The 25,247-nt window shown below is 47.9% G+C and overlaps 2 protein-coding genes across 3 annotated transcripts in view; one reads left to right on the forward strand and one right to left on the reverse strand.

Moving 5' to 3' along the window:
• LOC123746537 (beta-1,4-mannosyltransferase egh) overlaps positions 1 to 25,247 on the reverse strand; it is a 98,592-nt gene that overhangs the window by 62,499 nt on the left and 10,846 nt on the right. Inside the window, exon 2 of one of the 2 annotated variants that reach the window (XM_045728110.2) lies at positions 5,212 to 5,302. The exons of the other annotated variant lie outside the window; for it this stretch is intronic. The gene's annotated coding sequence lies outside the window, so the exon portion shown is untranslated. The remainder of the gene's footprint in view (positions 1 to 5,211; positions 5,303 to 25,247) is intronic. 2 annotated transcript variants of the gene reach the window in all.
• LOC138359400 (neurofilament heavy polypeptide-like) lies at positions 3,499 to 6,882 on the forward strand. The gene is made up of 2 exons (XM_069318529.1): positions 3,499 to 4,158; positions 6,805 to 6,882. Exons 1-2 carry the CDS (start codon positions 3,499 to 3,501, stop codon positions 6,880 to 6,882), a joined length of 738 nt encoding a protein of 245 aa, XP_069174630.1.

The raw sequence follows: 25,247 nt of genomic DNA on the forward strand, positions 1-25,247 counted from the left end.
AAACTATTTCACACAGATAGATATATTAGACGAGGAGGTGGAGTAGCCATATATGTTAGGGACAATTTGAAATGTAGTCTCAAAGAGGGAATCAAAACAGAGCCACACACAGAAACTATATGGATTGAATTAAACGAAAAAGCTAATAATATTATAATAGGAGTAATATATAGGCCACCAAATTTAGACAGAATGGAAGCAAAGCATCTATGGGATGAAATATCTAGAGCATCTAGATCTTACAGTATTTATGTCATGGGTGACTTTAATTTTAGCGGAATAAACTGGTTGAACAAAACAGGGAATAGTGAAGCAGAAGATTTTCTAGAATTAATTGACGATTGCTTTCTTACGCAACACATTAAGGAACCAACACGGGAAAATAATATTTTAGATTTAGTGTTAACTAACAGGGAAACGCAAATTAATGACATCGAAATAGGGAGTGAGCTAGGGAGCAGTGATCACAAAGAAATCAGATTTAGCATAGAATGGAATAGACCAGTAGGAGAAAATTCTGTTAAAGTGCCAGATTTTCGAAAAGCTGATTTTAATAGCCTAAGAAATTTTTTGGGTCAAATTGATTGGAAAGGCTTGGGTATGGGGTGTGGGCCGGTCTTGGAGCGAGACATGAACCCAGCGATAGGTGACTTAAATGGGGATTTCGATGTGGATTCAATATATAACTTATTTAAGAATATTCTAAACAAAGCACAGGAACGTAGTATACCATACAAATTGAATAGATCGTATACTAATGACCCAAAGTGGATAACAAAGAATTTGAAGAACCTTATTGGTAAAAAGAGAGCTTGGTACAAAAGGATTAAAAATGGGGAGGTCACTTTAGAACAGGAATTCGTACAACTGGTTAGAAATGTTAAAAAAGAGATAAGGAAAGCAAAAAGAAACTATGAAGTTCGCATAGCAGGGCAAGCAAAGACAAATCCTAAAGGGTTTTTTCAGTTATATCGTACTAAGACTAGGGAAAGGATAGGTCCATTAAAAACTGAGACAGGTCAAATAACAGATAGTGATGAAGAGATGAGTAGTATTTTTAATAAATATTTTGTATCTGTATTTACTAAAGAGGAACTTAACAATATGCCTTCAGCCGAACAAGTCTATGTGGGTGGGGACGAGGACAGGTTGACGAGTTTAGCAGTTACCAGGGAGGATGTTCTTAAACAAATAGTAAAACTCAAACCAAACAAATCCCCAGGGCCGGATGAAGTGTTTGCTAGGGTGCTTAAAGAATGCAAAGAGGAGCTTTGTGACCCACTGTCTACCATATTTAATAAATCAATAGAGTCAGGCAGAGTGCCAGAGTTTTGGAAAGTTGCTAATGTGATACCAGTTTTTAAGAAAGGAGATAGATCACTTGCGTCTAACTATCGACCAATTAGCCTAACGTCTATTGTGGGAAAGTTACTCGAATCTATAATAGCAAATAAAATTCGTCTTCATCTTGAAAAACATAAATTAATAATTGAGTCGCAACATGGTTTTATAAATGGCCGTTCATGTTTAACAAATTTGTTATCTTTTTATTCTAGCATTGTTGAGGCAGTTGATAGTGGTAAGGATTGCGATGTTGTATACCTTGACTTTAGCAAAGCTTTTGATACAGTGCCACATGAAAGACTGATTAAAAAAATAGAGTCTCATGGTATTGGGGGTGCTATATTAAGCTGGATTAGGGCATGGCTATACCAAAGGAAACAGAGAGTTAGTATAAATGGAATCAAGTCAGAGTGGGAAAATGTTGTAAGTGGAGTGCCTCAAGGCTCTGTCCTGGGACCTCTGTTGTTTATAATATATATAAATGATTTAGATTCAGGTTTGAGTAGCAACATTTGCAAATTTGCCGATGATACGAAAATCGGTAGGGAAATTAATTCGGAGGAGGACTCACTATCACTTCAAGTTGATCTAGATAGGGTTTTGAAATGGTCAAAGGATTGGCAGATGCAGTTTAATGCTGATAAATGTAAAGTTCTGAGGTTAGGTAATGATGATAGAGTTACAAGATACGAGCTAGATGGTGTTGTGATTGCGAAGTCGGATTGCGAAAGGGATCTGGGAGTTATGATTAGTAAGAATTTAAAACAAAAGGATCAATGCATAAATGTTCGTAATAAGGCAAATCGGACACTCGGATTTATTAATCGCAGCGTTAGTAACAAGACACCTGGTGTGGTTCTCAAGCTATATCTTGCTCTAGTTAGGCCCCATTTAGATTATGCAGTTCAGTTTTGGTCGCCATATTATAGAATGGATATAAATTCACTTGAACGTGTCCAGCGTAGGATGACTAAGTTAATTCCCCAAATTAGAAATCTTTCATATGAAGAAAGATTAACAAAGCTTAAGTTGCATTCACTGGAAAGGCGAAGAGTTAGGGGTGACATGATAGAGGTTTACAAGTGGATGAATGGACATAACCGGGGGGATATTAATAGGGTATTAAAAGTATCAACACAGGACAGAACACGAAACAATGGATATAAATTGGATAAGTTTAGATTTAGGAAAGACTTGGGTAAATACTGGTTCAGTAACAGGGTTGTTGATTTGTGGAACCAATTGCCGCGTAACATTGTGGAGGTGGGATCCCTCGATTGTTTCAAGCACGGGTTGGACAAGTATATGAGTGGGATTGGGTGGTTATAGAATAGGAGCTGCCTCGTATGGGCCAATAGGCCTTCTGCAGTTACCTTTGTTCTTATGTTCTTATGTACTGCTGGTATATCAGCATATTTTGTTGTGAAGAATATAGCCCCGACCATCCAGTTCTGGGTTTTGTCCTAGTTATTGTCTTTTCGGCTATATTTTTGGTCCTATATTGAAGTAGATACAAGTTCCTAAGAATGCGCACCATATTTCCTGTTGACCACTGGATGAACACTGTTGGTCTCTGAGCATTTTATCACATGTATACTCACGCGCACCCCCCTCCCCCCGACACACACACACACACACACACACACACACACACACACACACACACACACCTTATCACACGGGGAAGTGATGTGGTGGAGGCTGACTCCATACACAGTTTCAAGTGTAGATATGATAGAGCCCAGTAGGCTCAGGAACCTGTACACCAGTTGACTGACGGTTGAGAGCCGGGACCAAAGAGCCAGAGCTCAACCCACGCAAACACAACAAGGTGAGTACAACTAGGCGAGGACACACGCACACCCGCAGTGTATGCACTCCGCCTAATATGTTCTGAACCCTCCACTCTCCCCTACATAAGGTTGATTGCTCTATATATCGTTTACTCGCTGGCTCCCTCCCACGCTACTCCCTCCATCAGTGGCAGGTGTGTTCACAGCCACCAGCAGCAGGTGTGGGCACACGTGTCGAGATGTGCTGTTGCTACTACACGTGTGTCGAGGTCACATCTATGGCTACACAACATCCAACATCTAAACATCATGTTCTCCAGTCCACGTCTTTTTAGGTTCACTTAGGAACCTGTCAAAGAATATGGGGTATGTGGAGCGCGCCAAAGGGCCACAGCGCGCCAAAGGGCCACAGCGCGCCAAAGGGCCACAGCGCGCCAAAGGGCCACAGCGCGCCAAAGGGCCACAGCGCGCCAAACGGCCACAGCGCGCCAAACGGCCACAGCGCGCCAAAGGGCCACAGCGCGCCAAAGGGCCACAGCGCGCCAAAGGGCCACAGCGCGCCAAAGGGCCACAGCGCGCCAAAGGGCCACAGCGCGCCAAAGGGCCACAGCGCGCCAAAGGGCCACAGCGCGCCAAAGGGCCACAGCGCGCCAAAGGGCCACAGCGCGCCAAAGGGCCACAGCGCGCCAAAGGGCCACAGCGCGCCAAAGGGCCACAGCGCGCCAAAGGGCCACAGCGCGCCAAAGGGCCACAGCGCGCCAAAGGGCCACAGCGCGCCAAAGGGCCACAGCGCGCCAAAGGGCCACAGCGCGCCAAAGGGCCACAGCGCGCCAAAGGGCCACAGCGCGCCAAAGGGCCACAGCGCGCCAAAGGGCCACAGCGCGCCAAAGGGCCACAGCGCGCCAAAGGGCCACAGCGCGCCAAAGGGCCACAGCGCGCCAAAGGGCCACAGCGCGCCAAAGGGCCACAGCGCGCCAAAGGGCCACAGCGCGCCAAACAGCCACAGGGCGCCAAACATCTTGTATTTACTTGTGGGGGGAGGAGGTCCTGGGGAGCTACACATGTGCCCCCCCCCCCGGGGTCGTCACCCCCACGCTGGGAGGGGGGAGGGTCGTCCGGCCAGACACGAGTCTGCGACAACATAATATTGGCGAGAGAGAGAGAGAGAGAGCCATTTAAAAGGGCACAATAGTGAAAGTAGACGCCAGAGGAAAAAATTGGCAAATGGCCCCACACTCAGGTGAGTAGGTTAATGAGACCAGGTGCCAAGAGGAAGTATTAAAGGCAGTGGGTGTTGTGGAGTTACAGAGCACCGCTCCTGTGCCATTAAGTCCACCACGGGCTCACCATAGCCCGTGCTACTTGCCCCACTCCTGTGCCAGGTAAGTTACGGGCTCACCATAGCCCGTGCTACTAGGAACTTGTTCCGAGTAGCTGAATCTATAACAACAACATATGGAGTTAGACAGCTGCTACGGGCTGCTTCCTGGGGGATGTGTAACAAAAAGTAGACCTGGTCGAGGACCGGGCCGCGGGGACGCTAAGCCCCCGAAATCATCTCAAGATAACCTTCATCCATAACTCTAACGCCCATCCCGACAAAGAATTTGAAAGTTAAGAGTACTTGAAGTTGAAAAGCAACAGGTACAACAAGGCTAGTTGACGGGGCCTGAAGAGCCAGACCTCACTTTCCCTGTAGACACTGATAGGCGAGTACCTCCCGACCCCCCCCCCCACACCAGGACACCTGTTTAGTGCCCCCTTACTCATTCCACACCTGCCTCCCCGACACACACCCACACCCTTGACACCTGCCTCCCCGACACACACCCACACCCTTGACACCTGCCGCGCCCCCACACACTCCCTTGACACCTGCAAACCCCCCACTCCCTCCCCCACTATCGACAACTGCCAAATCCCCCTCCCAAACACACTCCGTCGACTCGTCCAATGTATGACGGAGTTCCCAACATGGTAGAGTTATGAAGTTCACATTGGGTTTTCTCCCTGGCTGTAATAGGGTAGAAGGGACTGATAGACTCACAAGTCATCACTGAGCCCAAGTACTTACCATTGGCGGTCTGAGTGATAGAGGGGGCGATGTCTTTATTGCCAGGGGCGTCTTCAGGTGGGGCTCATCACACCGGGTCGCACCGTCCTCCCTGTAGGCAACATAACCCACATGTAAGCACATAGCAAGTAACACCTCTCATATACAAGGACACTCACATGGAGTAACACCTCTCATATACAAGGACACTCACATGGAGTAACACCTCTCACATACAAGGGCACTCACATGGAGTAACACCGCTCACATACAAGGGCACTCACATGGAGTAACACCTCATACCTAATCCTTAATGTGTATAAGGTCTACTAGGGTTCTACTAGTAGTAGGTCTACAGTACTAGATCTTAATGTGTGGGAACATTTTTTTAGTTAGTAGTTAGTAACTGTTGATTGACAGTTGAGAGGCGGGCCCAAGGAGCAGAGCTTAACCCCCGCAAGCACAACTAGGTGAATACCTCTAGGACAAGGGCACATGGACAGACCTTCACGCCACTGTTCAAATGAACGTTTGTGGACTAAGTCTTGTGAGGAAATGAAATGAACTAGAGGGGAAAAAAGGATATTATTGATCTTATATTGATATTGGTCTTAAATTCAATAACTTGTTTCAAAAGCAGCAATAACAGGCAACAGGAGGGTGTGGAAACGGCCACAGCGCGCCAAACGGCCACAGCGCGCCAAACGGCCACAGCGCGCCAAACGGCACTTGACGACCGACAGCTGGTAGTTCAGCTTTCAAGAGAGGAAAGCTTAACCACACAATTAAGCGAGGTTATCTTGAGGTTATCTTGAGATGATTTCGGGGGCTTTAGTGTCCCCGCGGCCCGGTTCTCGACCAGGCCTCCACCCCCAGGAAGCAGCCCGTGACAGCTGACTAACACCCAGGTACTTATTTTACTGCTAGATAACAGGGCCATAGGGTGAAAGAAACTCTGCCCATTGTTTCTCGCCGGCGCCTGGGATCGACTCCAGGACCACAGGATCACAAGTCCAGCGTGCTGTCTGCTCGGCCGACCGGCTCCCTAAGCGAGGACAAGTATTTATAACTGGTCTTATCAAACTAGGGTATCACTAGTGTTTACTAGTATTTATATACAGACGAGGAGTCACAATAACGTGGCCAAAGTATGTTGACCAGACCACACACTAGAAGGTGAAGGGACGACGACGTTTCAGTCCGTCCTGGACCATTCTCAAGTCAATTGTGAGAATTCTCAAGTCACAATCGACTTGAGAATGGTCCAGGACGGACCGAAACGTCGTCGTCCCTTCACCTTCTAGTGTGAGGTCTGGTCAACACTAGTATTTATATATTCTAACCTTTCTCTAGTACACGGATTCCTAACTTCTTTTCTCGATTATAGACCCAAAGTGAATGACCCACTTTGTTCCAATATTCCCCTCACCAAAACAGTCCAGAAGACTACTATTATGCACCAGTATCTTATCTTGGGGTTATCTGGAGATGATTTCGGGGACTTAGCGTCCCCGCGGCCCGGTCCTCGACCGGACCTCCTTTTTGTTACACCCCCTCCCCCCCAGGAAGCAGCCTGTAGCAGCTGTCTAACTCCCATGTCCTATTTACTGCTAGGTGAACATGAGCATCATGGTGAAAGAGAAACTGCCCAATTGTTTCCGCCTCCAGCGGGGATTGAAACCAGAACCTTAGGACTACGAATCCCGAGTGCTGTCCACTCAGCCATCAGGGCCCCCTGGTTATAAAATAGCTCGCCGGAAAACTGGGACCGGGTTCCTCACACCTTTAAGGGGACCCTTAAACCCTTAAGGAGGTTAGTGACGTCACTGATGACGTCTCACTACTCACCTACAAGCCCCCCCCCCCACCCGGCCGCACACGCACAGTATCACAACAACTTGATGGATCAATGAGAACATATTAAAGTCACAATGGCATCGAACCTGCGTCCTTGGACTCGCCACACACACACACAGTACATAATTATAATGAATACATATTATTAAGACGTATGTAATTACATTTTTTAATTACATAATTAATTTTGTAAACTCATTAATATAAATCATTTATGAAGTTGATTTTGAAATTGGCTCCCTGGTATGTAGGGGACAGGAAGACACAAAGCACCGCAGACACCATACACTTGGTGGTGATGGATCTGACACCATACACAGGTTGAAATGTAGATGTAACGCCCCCAATTCGCCCACAAAGCTATAAGCCAGTTGACGGACAATTGAGAGCCGGACCCAGAGAGCTGGAGCTCGACCCACGCTAGCTCACTAGGGTCGCAAACGGTTGTGGGAACTCCCAACACCTGCGATCAAAATAAAAATGCTGCTACTTGGAACCATAAGTTGCAAGTAGCACGGGCTATGGTGAGCCCGTAGTGGACTTACCTGGCACAGGAGCGGGGCAAGTAGCACGGGCTATGGTGAGCCCGTAGTGGACTTACCTGGCACAGGAGCGGGGCAAGTAGCACGGGCTATGGTGAGCCCGTAGTGGACTTACCTGGCACAGGAGCGGGGCAAGTGGCACAGGAGCGGGGCAAGTAGCACGGGCTATGGTGAGCCCGTAGTGGACTACCTGACACAGGAGCGAGGCAAGTAGCACGGGCTATGGTGAGCCCGTAGTGGACTACCTGACACAGGAGCGGGGCAAGTAGCACGGGCTATGGTGAGCCCGTAGTGGACTACCTGGCACAGGAGCGGGGCAAGTAGCACGGGCTATGGTGAGCCCGTAGTGGACTTACCTGGCACAGGAGCGGGGCTGTGCCTGTATGAGTGTGTGACTGATTGATTGATAAAGATTAAGGCACACACAAAGAGGTGGCACGGGCATGAATAGCCCGTAAAATGTTTGGTGCCTGTTGTTTCAGATTGAGCTACTCAGAACGAAATGTCCATGTAGCACGGGCTATGGTGAGCCCGTAACAGTGTTTGGTGTCTCCTGCGAGTATTTATATACGTGACGCCCCCCTGCCGGCGGGGTGCAGGGGAAGGGAGGACATACACGGTACACGTGGGAGATAGAGGTAGGGGAGGAGGGGGGGGCGGTGAGATATAAAAGGGGGTGGGGAGAGAGAAACAGATGGGGGCAGAGATAGAAGAGTAGGGTATAAATCGAGATAGCTAAAAACATATCCACCACAGACACGTAACGTTCGCTATATCAACATATCTATAACCTACATCTACTTATAGATACATTTTACAAATATTGACAGATACATCGCTTTACCCTCAATCCCAGGTCTTTGACCTAACCCCCGGTCGGCCGAGCGGACAGCACACTGGACTTGTGATCCTGTGGTCCTGGGTTCGATCCCAGGCGCCGGCGAGAAACAATGGGCAAAGTTTCACCCTATGCCCCTGTTACCTAGCAGTAAATAGGTACCTGGGTGTTAGTCAGCTGTCACGGGCTGCTTCCTGGGGTGGAGGCCTGGTCGAGGACCGGGCCGCGGGGACACTAAAGCCCCGAAATCATCTCAAGATAACCCCCCCTCCTTCCACCTCCCGCAATGGTCTATAAAAAGCCTCATGGCCCAAAAGGACTACAGGACACATCGCTAGGATAAAGGACCTCTTTTTAAGGCCCAATTCTAAGTTTATTCTAAGCGCTACCCATTAATTTGTATTTTTTTAAATATATAAAATAAGAAAGAGAGGGGTAGAACAAAAGAACATGGAACCTGCATTAGGGGGGGACTTTAAAATTCCCTGTAATGCTACGTGTGTTCCCTTCTAAGCTGATTAGCGTGGGCGCTTGAGTAGGAAAAGGAAATGAGCTAGACCAGGAAATAACAGAAGTATATTCGAACAACAATTTTGAGAATAGATAAGATAGTGAGTGCAGGAGTTGTTTATATGTGTACTCGCCTAATTGTGTGCTTGCGGGGGTTGAGCTGTGGCTCTTTGGTCCCGCCTCTCAACTGTCAATCAACTGGTGTACAGGTTCCCGAGCCTACTGGGCTCTTATCATATCTACACTTGAAACTGTGTATGGAGTCACCCTCCACCACATTACTTCCTAATGCATTCCATTTATTAACTACTCTGACACTGAAAAAATTCTTTCTTTCTGAGAAAAAGACTGAAAAAAATTCTTTGTGTGGTTGGCATATGTGCGGGGTTGGCATATGTGCGGGGCTGGCATATGTGCGGGGCTGGCATATGTGCGGGGCTGGCATATGTGCGGGGCTGTCATATGTGCGGGGTTGGCATATGTGCGGGGCTGGCATATGTGCGGGGCTGGCATATGTGCGGGGCTGGCATATGTGCGGGGCTGGCATATGTGCGGGGCTGGCATATGTGCGGGGCTGGCATATGTGCGGGGCTGGCATATGTGCGGGGCTGGCATATGTGCGGGGCTGGCATATGTGCGGGGCTGGCATATGTGCGGGGTTGGTGCTCCATCTTGCGACAATATCGACCAGAGTGCAGGGGAAAATGTAGTGTGTGAGCGTTGGAAAGCCGCAATATGTCCCCTTGTAAGGAACCGGTTCCCTTATCTTGAGGTTATCTTGAGATGATTTCGGGGCTTTTTAGTGTCCCCGCGGCCCGGTCCTCGACCAGGCCTCCACCCCCAGGAAGCAGCCCGTGACAGCTGACTAACACCCAGGTACCTATTTACTGCTAGGTAACAGGGGCATTCAGGGTGGAAGAAACTTTGCCCATTTGTTTCTGCCTCGTGCGGGAATCGAACCCGCGCCACAGAATTACGAGTCCTGCGCGCTATCCACCAGGCTACGAGGCCCCCTAGCCTATTACCAACTGCTCTTCTCGCCAGAGCTCTGTGAAATCTGCAAACCATCACAGGTGGCTTGAACGGCCACGAAGCTGACGAAGCCACCATATAGACCGTTTTGTTACCCCCCTCCCCCCCCCAGGAAGCAGCCCGTAGCAGCTGTCTAACTCCCAGGTACCAATTTACTGGTAGGTGAACAGGTGCATCAGTGAAAGAAACTCTGCCTATTTGTTTTCGCCTCCACTGGGGATCGAACCCGGAACCTCAGGACAACGAATCCCGAGCGCTGTCCACTCAGCCGTCAGGCCCTCGGTTAGCATAAGGGTCTAACAAGCATCTTCCTTAAACCACAACCTGGATAAAACAGCATACAAACGCCTGTTAGTATACTACTTTGTTCTCACGATTCCCTACTTCCTATCTTGAGATGATTTCGGGGCTTTAGTGTCCCCGCGGCCCGGTCCTCGGCCAGGCCTCCACCCCCAGGAAGCAGCCCGTGACAACTGACTAACACCCAGGTACCTATTTTACTGCTAGGTAACAGGGGCATAGGGTGAAAGAAACTCTGCCCATTGTTTCTCGCCGGCGCCCGGGATAGAACCCGGGACCACGAGATCACAAGTCCAGTGTGCTGTCCTCCCGGCTCCCTAAAAAACAATTTTTGCCTAACCAGAAATGTACGAGTCCAAGCAACCCACTTAACTTGTGTAAGTTTATACACAGAAAACGTCAAAAAGTGGCGTTTTAATTTGTAATAATACGTCGCATTTTTAAGTCCTAAAGGTCCTCTTTCCTACGTGTTCTCTTAGATTTGCCACTCTTTAAGAAATGAACAAAACCTCGTGAAGAATAATTTAACAAAGTCACATTTAATAATTCTACCATTCATAAATCATGACGTCACGATAATATTCTAGGAAGATCCTCAAAGTAAGAGACATCTACGCCAGTGTCTTGAGACACACTCGGTACAATCACACTAGAAACAATACCAAGACATCACCGAAAATTATACGCAAAGTGGAACAAGAGAAAACGCAAATAACAGGATTATTCGAATGCTATCAAGTCTTCCCTTATCTCCCTGTCTGTCAGACAGACAGATAGACAGTCTGTCTCTCCCTCCCTACCTCCCTGTCTGTCTCTCTCTCCCTACCTCCCTGTCTGTCTCTCCCTCCCTACCTCCCTGTCTGTCTCTCCCTCCCTCCCTCCCTGTCTGTCTCTCCCTCCCTCCCTCCCTGTCTGTCTCTCCCTCCCTCCCTCCCTGTCTGTCTCTCCCTCCCTCCCTCCCTGTCTGTCTCTCCCTCCCTCCCTCCCTGTCTCTCTCTCCCTACCTCCCTGTCTGTCTCTCCCTCCCTCCCTCCCTGTCTGTCTCTCCCTCCCTACCTCCCTGTCTGTCTCTCCCTCCCTCCCTCCCTGTCTGTCTCTCCCTCCCTCCCTCCCTGTCTGTCTCTCCCTCCCTCCCTCCCTGTCTCTCCCTCCCTCCCTCCCTGTCTGTCTCTCCCTCCCTACCTCCCTGTCTGTCTCTCCCTCCCTCCCTCCCTGTCTGTCTCTCCCTCCCTCCCTCCCTGTCTGTCTCTCTCTCCCTACCTCCCTGTCTGTCTCTCCCTCCCTCCCTCCCTGTCTGTCTCTCCCTCCCTACCTCCCTGTCTGTCTCTCTCTCCCTACCTCCCTGTCTGTCTCTCCCTCCCTACCTCCCTGTCTGTCTCTCCCTCCCTACCTCCCTGTCTGTCTCTCCCTCCCTACCTCCCTGTCTGTCTCTCCCTCCCTCCCTCCCTCCCTGTCTGTCTCTCCCTCCCTCCCTCCCTGTCTGTCTCTCCCTCCCTACCTCCCTGTCTGTCTCTCCCTCCCTCCCTCCCTGTCTGTCTCTCCCTCCCTACCTCCCTGTCTGTCTCTCCCTCCCTCCCTCCCTGTCTGTCTCTCTCTCCCTACCTCCCTGTCTGTCTCTCCCTCCCTCCCTCCCTGTCTGTCTCTCCCTCCCTCCCTCCCTGTCTGTCTCTCTCTCCCTCCCTCCCTCCCTGTCTGTCTCTCCCTCCCTCCCTCCCTGTCTGTCTCTCTCTCCCTCCCTCCCTCCCTGTCTGTCTCTCCCTCCCTCCCTGTCTGTCTCTCCCTCCCTCCCTCCCTCCCTGTCTGTCTCTCTCTCCCTCCCTCCCTCCCTGTCTGTCTCTCCCTCCCTCCCTCCCTCCCTCCCTCCCTGTCTGTCTCTCCCTCCCTACCTCCCTGTCTGTCTCTCCCTCCCTCCCTCTCTCTACAAAAAAATACGCTATAAAAAATAAAAAGTAAAACAGGCAAACCTGGAAGCCTCATACAAAAGCCTAGGAGAAAAACATATACGAGAAAAACACCAAAATATACGAATAAAAGATAATACAGAATATTTATCCGCGTTGCAAATTCAAAATAAAATACAAATTCAAAATAAACAAAATACTTTGAGCATTGTGCTCTCGCTAAGGTAATGGGAGATGGAATATTCATTCACTGGAGGAACAGGATTTGTGAAATACTTAGGACACGGTACGACTATTGTTCACTGAATTACTAAATACACACAAGCCTGAAAGCCTAAATTAATTCAGAAATGTCGCACAAACATGTGGAATGTCACACGTCATGTGACATCAATGTCTCGTGTCGCAAATGTCTCTCAAAGGTCACATATCACATCAATGTCTCCATTTATCTGGGACGTCATTCACCCGCTGTAGACTAGCATCCGTATAACACACACACACACACACACACACACACACACACACACACACACACACACACACACACACACAAGGGGCACACGCACTAGGGGACACAGGTGGAAACTGAGTGCCCAAATGAGCCACAGAGATATTAGAAAGAACTTGTTTAGTGTCAGAGTGGTTGACAAATGGAATGCATTAGGAAGTGATGTGGTGGAGGCTGACTCCATACACAGTTTCAAGTGTAGATATGATAGAGCCCAATAGGCTCAGGAACCTGTACACCTGTTGATTGACAGTTGAGAGGCGGGACCAAAGAGCCAGAGCTCAACCCCCGCAAGCACAACTAGGTGAGTACAACTAGGTGAGTACACAATCTCCACACACACCGCTAAAAATTCACACTCCTGGAATTCTAGTCAAGAAGATCGGAACACAAGTGTATGTGTTCAAAAAAATCTCTTAGTGGATGTGTTAAAAAAAAAAATTCTATATATAAAAAAAAAAATGCTGGACTAACCCGGGTTCTAGTAGATGTGAGGCTTGCGGGCTACTCTAAGTAACAGTATATTAGTAATACGTTAAGCCTGGCCCCCAGGCCGGGTTTGGGGAATAGAACAACTCCCACAACCCTCTTCAGGTATATATGACATGTATGCAAAAAAATACACTAGCAAAGACCCAAAACATCATAAGGAGAGTGTCTAGATATTGGCGACATTCCTGGCAATAAAACTGAAATAATGCACCTCTAGAAAGCAATCAGAAGCCTAGTATGTTAGGCTATGTATTACAATAAGATAATTACCACATTCTAACTAAAATCATTACCATAAATAGTACAATCTAGATGATCCCAGAATCAATTAACATTCATACCTGCCACCTCGCATTACTTTAGGGTGTAGGGGATTACATGAATGTGAAACTCAAGGATTCACAATTTGGTATCTCTCCAGCACCTGTTTTGTTGTGGTTCCAATGGACACGAGCACACGGCGTTTGTATACAGACGGGCTCACCATAGCCCGTGCTACTTGGAACTTTGTTCCAGGTAGCAAATCTTTAACAACAACGTTTGTATACAAATAAATGGCAGGGCGCCTGACAGCTGGGTGGACAGTACTCCGGATTCGTAGTCCTGAGGTTCCGGGTTCGATCCCCGGTGGAGGTGGAGACAAATGGGCAAAATGTTTCTTTCACCCTGAAGCCCCTGTTACATAGCAGTAAATAGGTACCTGGGAGTTAGACAGCTGCTACGGGCTACTTCCTGGGGGATGTGTAACAAATAGCAGGCCTGTTCGAGGACCGGGCCGCGGGGACGCTAAGCCCCCGAAATCATCTCAAGATAACCTCAAGATAACCGTATATGCGGGTGATAAATATAGAAATACCCCAACTCTGTCATCATAACACCTGGACTTATTTTTCGAGGATAGAACACAGTTTTAAAAAACTTTCATTATTAAGACCACTCAATAGCTCGGTCGATAGAGCTTCTGCCTCACACGCGTTGGGTCCAGGGTTCGAGTCTCCCAGAGCCCAGGTGAATGGAAGCACACTTGGTTTATTATTCTATGACCAGATGTTACACATGTCACACACTAGTGTCCTCTGGGTAGTCAAACATCTCCCAACCACGGAGCCTCTTCGCCATTAGAATAAGTCCCTCCTTGCTATTAGAATACCACGCTCCAATAGCGAGGGGGATGGGGGGGGGGGAATAATTGGGGACAATAGAATAGGGGAACTGTGGTAACCATTATGATGATGGCAACAATGATGGTGACGACGATACAGTGTATCACAAACTCTTCACTACCCTTGATGAATTAAAATAATAGCGTATAGAGCGTCTGTCGAGTTATATTTCGTCTCATCAAAACAACATGACCTACATTGACCTCTCATTGTACCGACCGCCAAGAGACGACATGTACTAATTTACTGGATTATAGATCTCTCTTAACACACGCAAGCACGCACACACCCGAGCTTGCATGGGACATCAACCTACCTTTCAGCGAGCACAAAAAACTAGGTACGCTCACCAGTCATCTTTAATCTAATGTCATAAAATTTGTGTAGCGTTTCCAGTGGTGTCCAGACCTGCCAACCTGCCACTAAGGTGTGTTTTGCGTCTGCCAACTTGTAGTCCCATTCTAAGTCTACAATTATTGGTGAAATGCTGGCAGTAGCCTGTTGACCAGACCACACACTAGAAATTGAAGGGACGACGACGTTTCGGTCCGTCCTGGACCATTCTCAAGTCGATTGTGATGGGGAGGTAGGGACAGGCATTAAATAGGCAAGAGAGAGCTGAGGAGCCTATTCTACGTAGCTTTTTTATGGCATTAGACAAATTGTTGCCTTTTTTGTTCTACATATTCCTGGGTTAAAAAATAATTCCAGTCTATAGAAGTGCGACCTTTGCTGAGTTGTCCCATCCTGTTTTGTCTTAGCTGCCAAAAGTTGACGTGTGCTGTCATCTGTCACAACTACAGTTCGTATCTCTCTTCCCTTCTCTTCCCCGGAGAGAAGAAGTTATCTTCTCTCTCTCTGTCCCTCTCTCGTTGCTGATTAGAGTAATCTTCACAAGTGGAGAAGTGGAGGATACTAAGTGTGACAAACCCATAAGTTGAGGACTCAAAATACCACGAGAAACCCAGAGTGGGGAACTCCAAGCAGCCTACACTGTCCTCACAGTCGTGGGTAACTCCAAGCAGCCTTACACTGTCACCACAGTCGTGGGTAACTCCAAGCAGCCTTACACTGTCACCACAGTCGTGGGTAACTCCAAGCAGCCTTACACTGTCACCACAGTCGTGGGGTAACTCCAAGCAGCCTACACTGTCACCACAGTCGTGGAGTAACTCCAAGCAGCCTACACTGTCACCACAGTCGTGGGTAACTCCAAGCAGCCTACACTGTCACCACAGTCGTGGGTAACTCCAAGCAGCCTACACTGTCACCACAGTCGTGGAGTAACTCCAAGCAGCCTTACACTGTCACCACAGTCGTGGGTAACTCCAAGCAGCCTTACACTGTCACCACAGTCGTGGGGTAACTCCAAGCAGCCTACACTGTCACCACAGTCGTGGAGTAACTCCAAGCAGCCTTACACTGTCACCACAGTCGTGGGGTAACTCCAAGCAGCCTACACTGTCACCACAGTCGTGGAGTAACTCCAAGCAGCCTTACACTGTCACCACAGTCGTGGGGTAACTCCAAGCAGCCTACACTGTCACCACAGTCGTGGGTAACTCCAAGCAGCCTTACACTGTCACCACAGTCGTGGGGTAACTCCAAGCAGCCTTACACTGTCACCACAGTCGTGGGTAACTCCAAGCAGCCTACACTGTCACCACAGTCGTGGGTAACTCCAAGCAGCCTTACACTGTCACCACAGTCGTGGGGTAACTCCAAGCAGCCTTACACTGTCACCACAGTCGTGGGGTAACTCCAAGCAGCCTACACTGTCACCACAGTCGTGGAGTAACTCCAAGCAGCCTTACACTGTCCCCACAGTCGTGGGTAACTCCAAGCAGCCTACACTGTCACCACAGTCGTGGAGTAACTCCAAGCAGCCTTACACTGTCCTCACAGTCGTGGGTAACTCCAAGCAGCCTTACACTGTCACCACAGTCGTGGGGTAACTCCAAGCAGCCTTACACTGTCACCACAGTCGTGGGTAACTCCAAGCAGCCTACACTGTCACCACAGTCGTGGGTAACTCCAAGCAGCCTTACACTGTCACCACAGTCGTGGGTAACTCCAAGCAGCCTTACACTGTCACCACAGTCGTGGGGTAACTCCAAGCAGCCTACACTGTCACCACAGTCGTGGAGTAACTCCAAGCAGCCTACACTGTCACACCACAGTCGTGGGTAACTCCAAGCAGCCTTACACTGTCCTCACAGTCGTGGGTAACTCCAAGCAGCCTACACTGTCCTCACAGTCGTGGAGTAACTCCAAGCAGCCTACACTGTCACACCACAGTCGTGGGTACCTCCAAGCAGCCTACACTGTCACCACAGTCGTGGAGTAACTCCAAGCAGCCTACACTGTCACACCACAGTCGTGGGTAACTCCAAGCAGCCTTACACTGTCACATCACAGTCGTGGGTAACTCCAAGCAGCCTACACTGTCCTCAACAGTCGTGGGTAACTCCAAGCAGCCTTACACTGTCACCACAGTCGTGGAGTAACTCCAAGCAGCCTACACTGTCACCACAGTCGTGGAGTAACTCCAAGCAGCCTACACTGTCACACCACAGTCGTGGGTAACTCCAAGCAGCCTACACTGTCACCACAGTCGTGGGTAACTCCAAGCAGCCTACACTGTCACCACAGTCGTGGGTAACTCCAAGCAGCCTACACTGTCACCACAGTCGTGGGTAACTCCAAGCAGCCTTACACTGTCACCACAGTCGTGGGTAACTCCAAGCAGCCTTACACTGTCACCACAGTCGTGGGGTAACTCCAAGCAGCCTACACTGTCACCACAGTCGTGGGGTAACTCCAAGCAGCCTACACTGTCACCACAGTCGTGGGGTAACTCCAAGCAGCCTACACTGTCACCACAGTCGTGGGTAACTCCAAGCAGCCTTACACTGTCACCACAGTCGTGAGGTAACTCCAAGCAGCCTACACTGTCACCACAGTCGTGGGGTAACTCCAAGCAGCATAAGCATAACAAGAACCAACATCCTGAACTCTTACACCACACACACACACACACACACACACACACACACACACACACACACACACACACACACACACACACACAAAACAAGCGGGCTCACACATACAAACACACACACAAAAGTATATATATACACCAATTGACAGTTAAGAGACATGACCAAAGAGCCAAAGCTCAACCCCACAAACACAACTATATATGTACATACACACACACGGTGCAAGAGAAACATCAATCAAAGTACTGGAACACTACAGACCAAGGGGCCCAGTCAGACACACACTATAAAACCTCATCATTCAAATTTCGTCAAGATGTTTGAAGACGTATCAGCCACCGAGCTGATACAAGCAAGATATGTGGAGAAAGACCTGGGTGGGAATGCGAGGGGGGTGGGAGGAGCATCCCGTCCTCTCCAATACTACATCGCATTTTGACTGTCCCTAAACTGATGTACTCAAAAATTACTTGTGTAAAGGAGGAAATGTATATGTTTATCTCTCAGAATGTTCGGTAATACGTTTATTGTTTGTGATGTGTGTCTATGTATGTATTAACACGGTGTACTGAACGGGGTGAGAATAGCTTGGGCTATCTCATCCCTTTTTGTGCATTTTACCTCGATAAACTTATTTCAATTTCAATGGACTCAAAATCATAGCGGCTCGCAAAATTGATGCGATGTTCCGTTTTCTATTTGTGGGTAGTCTGTTAGGTTCAAATTAAGTATCAACACAAGACAGAACACGAAACAATGGGTATAAATTGGATAGGTTTAGATTTAGGAAAGACTTGGGTAAATACTGGTTCGGTAACAGGGTTGTTGATTTCTGGAACCAATTACCGCGTAACGTGGTGGAGGTGGGGTCCCTCGATTGTTTCAAGCATGGGTTGGACATGTTTATGAGTGGGATTGGGTGGTTATAGATAGGAGCTGCCTCGTATGGGCCAATAGGCCTTCTGCAGTTACCTTGTTCTTATGTTCAAGGAATTTGGTACATCAGTTTAGCGACGTAGTCAACGCTGGAGAGGACGGGCTGGGAGGGAGAGGACGGGCTGGGAGGGAGAGGACGGGCTGGGAGGGAGAAGACGGGCTGGGAGGGAGAGGACGGGCTGGGAGGGAGAGGACGGGCTGGGAGGGAGAGGACGGGCTGGGAGGGAGAGGACGGGCTGGGAGGGAGAGGACGGGCTGGGAGGGAGAAGACGGGCTGGGAGGGAGAAGACGGGCTGGGAGGGAGAGGACGGGCTGGGAGGGAGAGGACGGGCTGGGAGGGAGAGGACGGGCTGGGAGGGAGAGGACGGGCTGGGAGGGAGAGGACGGGCTGGGAGGGAGAGGACGGGCTGGGAGGGAGAGGACGGGCTGGGAGGGAGAGGACGGGCTGGGAGGGAGAGGACGGGCTGGGAGGGAGAGGACGGGCTGGGAGGGAGAGGACGGGCTGGGAGGGAGAGGACGGGCTGGGAGGGAGAGGACGGGCTGGGAGGGAGAGGACGGGAGAGCTAACCTTGCTCTCAACACAAATTAACTTAATATAGTTTAAAGTAGTCACATTTACGGGGGTTTAAATGTGACTGATGAATGGGTTTAGGATGCAAGGTAAAACAGTTGCGTCCACTTCAAGCTTGGCGTGGTAACTACCCACTTACTCGCCCGGGATGGCTTTTTTAGTTTAAGAACCGCTAAGCTGAAAAAAATTGCTTTAATATGGCCCAACTTAGTTATTTTTGTTTAAATTTAAACGCATTTTTAATCTATTGATTCAACAGACAAAAACCCAACCCGGGCGGGTTGGGTTTTAAGAAAAAAACCCGGGTTAGTTACCAACCCTGATTGACCGGGAACTATACCTCTATATCTCCACTACTGTCAACCTTGATTGACCGGGAACTATACCTCTATATCTCCACTACTGTCAACCTTGATTGACCGGGAACTATACCGCTATATATCCCCACTACTGTCAACCCTGATTGACCGGGAACTATACCTCTATACCACTACTGTCAACCTTGATTGACCGGGAACTATACCTCTAAATCTCCACTACTCTCAACCTTGACTGACCGGGAACTATACCTCTATACCACTACTGTCAACCTTGATTGACCGGGAACTATACCTCTACATCTCCACTACTCTCAACCTTCCCTACCTGCACATCTTTCCCAATAACAGAAAATGTCGAAACAAAACGACATCATGATGCGGGTCACATTGCCCAAGCGGACCCTCCAGCATACCAAGCACCGAGGCAGAGGGCCACCAATAGCTGCTTCACCAATTGTTCCGTCAACCCAGACAGTGTGCCGGTGCTGTCACTGCTCAGCACCAACACACGCATACATGAGAGTATGAGGGTAACATTCAACACGGGTGCTCATCACACATGGCGCCCAGGAACGAACATTCAAGCGGGGTCAGAGAGCACAGTGTGTCATGATGTAAAGATTTCCTACTTCTATAGCTTTTCTTTACCTGTGTCTATTTCTCGTCTAAATTCCCCTTTCCCCAACTAATAATACCACATGTTCAAGTATATTTATTGAGACAAGAATGATGTTATAGATTCAGCTATTCGGAACAAGTTTCAAGTAGCACGGGCTATGGTGAGCCCGTAAAGACAAGAAAGTAATACATCTCAAAGGGATAGAGTAGCTTAGGCTATTCCTACCTCCATTTTGACCACATGTTCTACTCTGGGAATTCACTATACCGAACACACAATATATATAACTTAAGTAGGATTAACAAGCTTCCTACTATTCATGACTAAGATCAGCCACACTTGTTTAAAGAACAAATCCCCATGGTACGGTAAAATATTGAGGCAATATAATACGATTGAACTCTAATCTGTAGCCTCCTCCAGGCATGGCATAGTATTACCTTCCCCCAATACCAGATCAACAGTTTCTGTGTTGACTGGCTTTATCTAGTATCAGGTAGCGTTAACGTCACTGTTTGCTAGTCTGCACGAAAATGGGAAACATTGTTACATCCTGTAATTGTTTAGATTACAGTTTTCGATACAGGCCAGCAGGCAAGCAGGCAGGCAGTCAGCGAGGGGTGATGAGTTAGATAACATTTAAGTCTTAATAAAGGCATCAACGGGGCAGGGATCTTCCTCGCCTGTAGCCTATATTTCCCCTATCAAGTCTCAACATTTTCAACTCAACAACGAGTGTCAACATTTTGCCGTCATCCACACTGGCGCCGCCCACAACCCGGGCTGGTTGAAATCAATCCCATGCGAGGTCTCGTGGTACCACGCACCTAACTGTATTACATTTCTCAAGTAATCAAATAATTTCTTGTTCGAAAACTTATTTATTTACATGAGTCACACAGCTTTCATATTTATGTTGACTGCTCGCTTACCTATCGGTGAGTATCGCTTGTTTTGGTGTTCACTATTGCGCTTTTTGGGGATAGACCCGCGGGGTGTTACTATTCTTTCAAGCAGGATGGCACAACTTTATAGCCACACACACAACTTGTCGATTCGGCTGGAAAACATCACAGAGGTCGCTAGGAGTCCCCTAATAGTGGTAAAGCTGGACGTGACAATGGTGCTGACCAGTAGGCTACATATACCAGACTCGAAGGTGGGGGGGGGGATATAATGGGGTGGTTATGGTGACTAATGTTCCAGTGGCCTGATCCCTGGGGCCAGATTCACGAAAGCAGCTACGCAAGCACTAACGAACCTGTACATCTTTTCTCAATCTTTGACGGCTTTGTTTACAATTATTAAACAGTTAATGAGCACCGAAGCACCAGGAGGCTGTTTATAACAATAACAACAGTTAATTGGCAAGTTTTCATGCTTGTAAACTGTTTAATAAATGTAACCAAAGCCGTCAAAGATTGAGGAAAGATGTACACGTTCGTAAGTGCTTTCGTGAATCTGGTCCCAGGACCTGGAGTATATCTGAGTGGACTCTGGAAGTTCTACTCCCCAAGTCAGGCCAGAGGTCAAGCTTGACTTGTGATAACTTAATCCAACAGGCTGTTGTTTTGAGTGGCCTACAAGCCTACATAACCACTACAACCCGTTGGTCTGAAATTCTTCTTGCACCAGACCTTCTGACTGACAGTCTGGTAAATCAGACTAGGACGCTGCTGCACGCAGTCCAACGTAGGGACCACAGCCTGGTTGATCTGGGCACGATGCAACAAAACCTAATTTTGATATAAAAACTAATTGATACGATGTTGACACGTGCAGTATAATGGAAAATGTTTGAACCAAGACTGTAATATCTACCATTCTGGCTACAGATAATACTTTGTGACACATTGAAAAGATCAAATTTTCCTAACATACTCCAAGTTCTCGTACGTTTTCTGGGGGTGTTGTAGGTGAGGGGTGGCAAAAGGTGTTGTGGGGGGGGTGGTTGCAAGGGTTGTGGGGTGTGTGGCAAAGGTTGTGGGGGGGGGGGAGTGACATTAAACAGCTGCTGGATGAAGAAGTTTGGGTTCCGGTCTGAGATGAATAACTGAGTAGGTCGAGTCCGGTCGCAAATGAATAAATGAGTAGGTTGAGTCATCCTCTCTAACCACTTCCTTCCGGTGCGCCAGCTTAACCCACCTCGCCAACCACCACCACCACGCTCAACTTTCCAGCTCCCGTGTGAAGCCGCGGAGAAAGCTGCAAAAGTACCACTAGTGAAAATAACCAAATTATTGCTATCCACAAACAGGAGAATATTCATGTCTGTGTTCTACACTTGGTTATCATGCTGGTTCCATGGATCAATATCCCAGTGGGCTGAACTCTGGCCAGACCCTGGAATATAGTGGAGTGGGTTCTTGGAGTTCCTTCACTTTCCCAAGCCTGGTCTGAGGCTAGGCTTAACTTGTGAAAACTTGGCCTAATAGGCTGTAACTTGGGGCGGCCCATAGGCCCACTTGTTACCTAGTCGGTGCAGGTTAGATGTAATTTTAATATAAACAAATTGCGCCGAGATCTGATTAAGACCTTTTGTGTCCTCTGTAACGAATGTTTGAATATGCTAACTACCAACACTATACCTTTTAAGGTCACACCAGAAGCAATGTTTGCCTTAGTTTTCTGGTCGTCTGATCCAAGCACAATAATTAATGCTACTACTGCAATTAGGATACAGTCCATAGGACTGTGCTTTTAATACTTTATTAAATACTTTTTAATACTTTTAGACTGTGCAAAATACTTTTGCTGCCGAGATGAGTTTGTTGCAATCGGAGTCCTGCTGTTCACGAGTTTGAGGGAAAATTGGAGGGGGTTGAAGATTGGAGGGGATGGGAGGGAGGGAAGGGAAGACTGGAGGGGGAGGGAGGGACGGGAAGATTTTAGGGGGTGGGAGGGAGGGACGGGAAGATTTTAGGGGGTGGGAGGGAGGGAGGGGTAGAGTGGAGGGGGGGGAGGGAGGCGGGTGCAAGACAGCCATCTACAATCCCCGTCTCCCCCTCCGCTGGTAACACTGCTCATGATATCAGGTGAAACACACAAGTATACCAACACTCTCACATGCACGATACCTGGAATATACCTGGAGTGGGTTCTGGGAGTTGTTCTACTCTCCAAGCCTGACCGGGGGCCACGCTTGACTTGTGCTAACTTACTCCAAATGGTTCTTGCTTGGAGCGGCACGCAGGCCCACTATTGAACAGTGAGTATCCGCGAGTATTGAACAAATACACACTATCTCGATAATCTTTACAAGAAAGCCATACTGCAATTGAGTTTTATAACAAAGCCACCTTGGGGTACGCCAGAAGTTGAAGGGATTTGTCTAGCAATTGCCCCAAAGGATCGCTAAGCGTATGTGTTACACCTGTGGACGCATCAGTCCATTCCCGCCCCGAAATCGTCTCTAACTATTACCACTGAACTCTGCAGATTTTATGCTGTCATTGATGGCAATAAGTGAACCAACAATGCTGACCCAGCAAGGTCATCACCATTATCAGTGCTACTCTCACCTTACGCTCAGCCCAAACGCTCATCAACCCCAGGATGGCGCTGTCTGATGCTCCTTTTGCAGTGATTTGTACCTCGGACCGTCCAGGTGCACAAGGCTGCCAGTTCACCTGAGCTCCAGTCATCAACATGCACTATTACCAGCGCGGTATCGATCTTCTTCACCAATACTCCACATACACGCACGCTAGTCGCGCCCGGTCGCCAGGCAAGTCATGACAAAAATAATCGGTAACGAGGATTACGGTAATGATTACATTACGCTTCGAATCATAATTTGGCTCCACGTAATAAATGTTGAGGCTCTTCTCTGACCAAACAATATGTTTAATGTTTCACTAACCACTATCTGTTCTCACCAGACCTGCTAACTAGTGAAAGCGGCCAGTACCACTTCGGGTCAAAATCAATGCTTCAATGATGACATCACGTAATAAATGTAATAAATAATCCACGTAATCCACGTAATAAATGTTGAGGCCCTTCTCTGACCAAACAATATGTTTAATGTTTCACTAACTCCTATCTGCTCTCACCAGACCTGCTAACTAGTGAAAGCAGCCAGTCCCACTTGGGGTCAAAATCAATGCTTCAATGATGACATCACAAGCGGGCTGTTTACACCTAGAAACTGGCAATAGGGGGGCCCAGAGCAGCGACCAATTGGAATGGTGGTGCATGTTGAGTCTCCGCCCCCTATCACCACATGCACCTTGTCATAGCAGCGCCAATACACACACAGTGCGGCACCAACGCATACTTTTCCAAATGTTCTGTGTAATCCATTCAATTTCCTTCAAAACGAGATTTATAGGCTGATTAAAAGGTGCATACAAATGTTTTCTCTAGTAAAGTCATTCTATCACAACAACTAAAGGAGGGGGATGATAAACTGCACCAGAGTGCAGAAAGGAATGGTTGATTTCATTCACTCTTTAATGGGTTATGATTTGATCGTTTCATATTGCACTCAATGTGTGCGGCAGTGGGTCAGAATGGCAACGGATACCCTCCAGGAAGTGCCCTAGAGCGTTCTTTTACTTATAATTGTAATGAGAAATTTAAATTTGACAAATTTGAAATATTTGGCTACATGCCTAGTCAATATTTTATTACAAATATTTACTGAACACTTATTAAATAGCCTTTCAATTCTTTGACACCTAAGTGTATGATGATGCAAGTACAATTAGGAAATGTAGACGTTTATCTCTCAGAATGTTTGGTAATATGTTTATTGTTTGTGATGTGTGTACAGTATGTATGTATTAACACGTTGTACTGAACGGGGTGAGAATAGCTTGAGCTACCTCATCCCTTTGTGTGTATTTTACCTCAATAAACTTATTTCAATTTCAATTAGGCCAACTTCATATATCTGACTGGATCTGCCTTGACAGACGATGCAGACACCCACACATACCTCTAGCCTAGTGAAACCACACTGGCAGAAAATACAGTACCTAACTCAGTTTCTATAAAACTGGAGGATTGGGGTGTGGCGAATAGCTTGAAAGAGGAAGGATGGAAAAATGTGAAAGACGCCGGAGGGGGAAGGCTTGGAAGAGGTCGTGGGGAAGAGAGAGGGAAGGCATGGAATAGGAAGTGCAGTAGGGGATATAAAGTCCTTATTTATTAATATAGAAAACACCACATTACATGCAGCAACTCCCTTACACACCAAAATCCAAGCAATTCCCTGGTTTATCCGGAAATAACAGTATGTGTATTTTTAGCAAGGCTGTCTTCACCACGCCATAGTTTACCAGGGTGCGGGTGCTTTTTTCCGCTTTAACTCTGCTAGTGTTTATCTGCATATGCCAGTCTTTTGATTGTTTTTACAGCCTTCCTAGTCTTTTCAATGGATTAGCATTGACTGCACTGGATTAGCAAAGGCTGTAATGCAGCCTTTCCCCCTCTTCACCATCTCCCCCTCGTTCC

Source organism: Procambarus clarkii, chromosome 90 (assembly GCF_040958095.1).
Source record: "Procambarus clarkii isolate CNS0578487 chromosome 90, FALCON_Pclarkii_2.0, whole genome shotgun sequence".
NCBI lineage: Eukaryota > Metazoa > Arthropoda > Malacostraca > Decapoda > Cambaridae > Procambarus > Procambarus clarkii.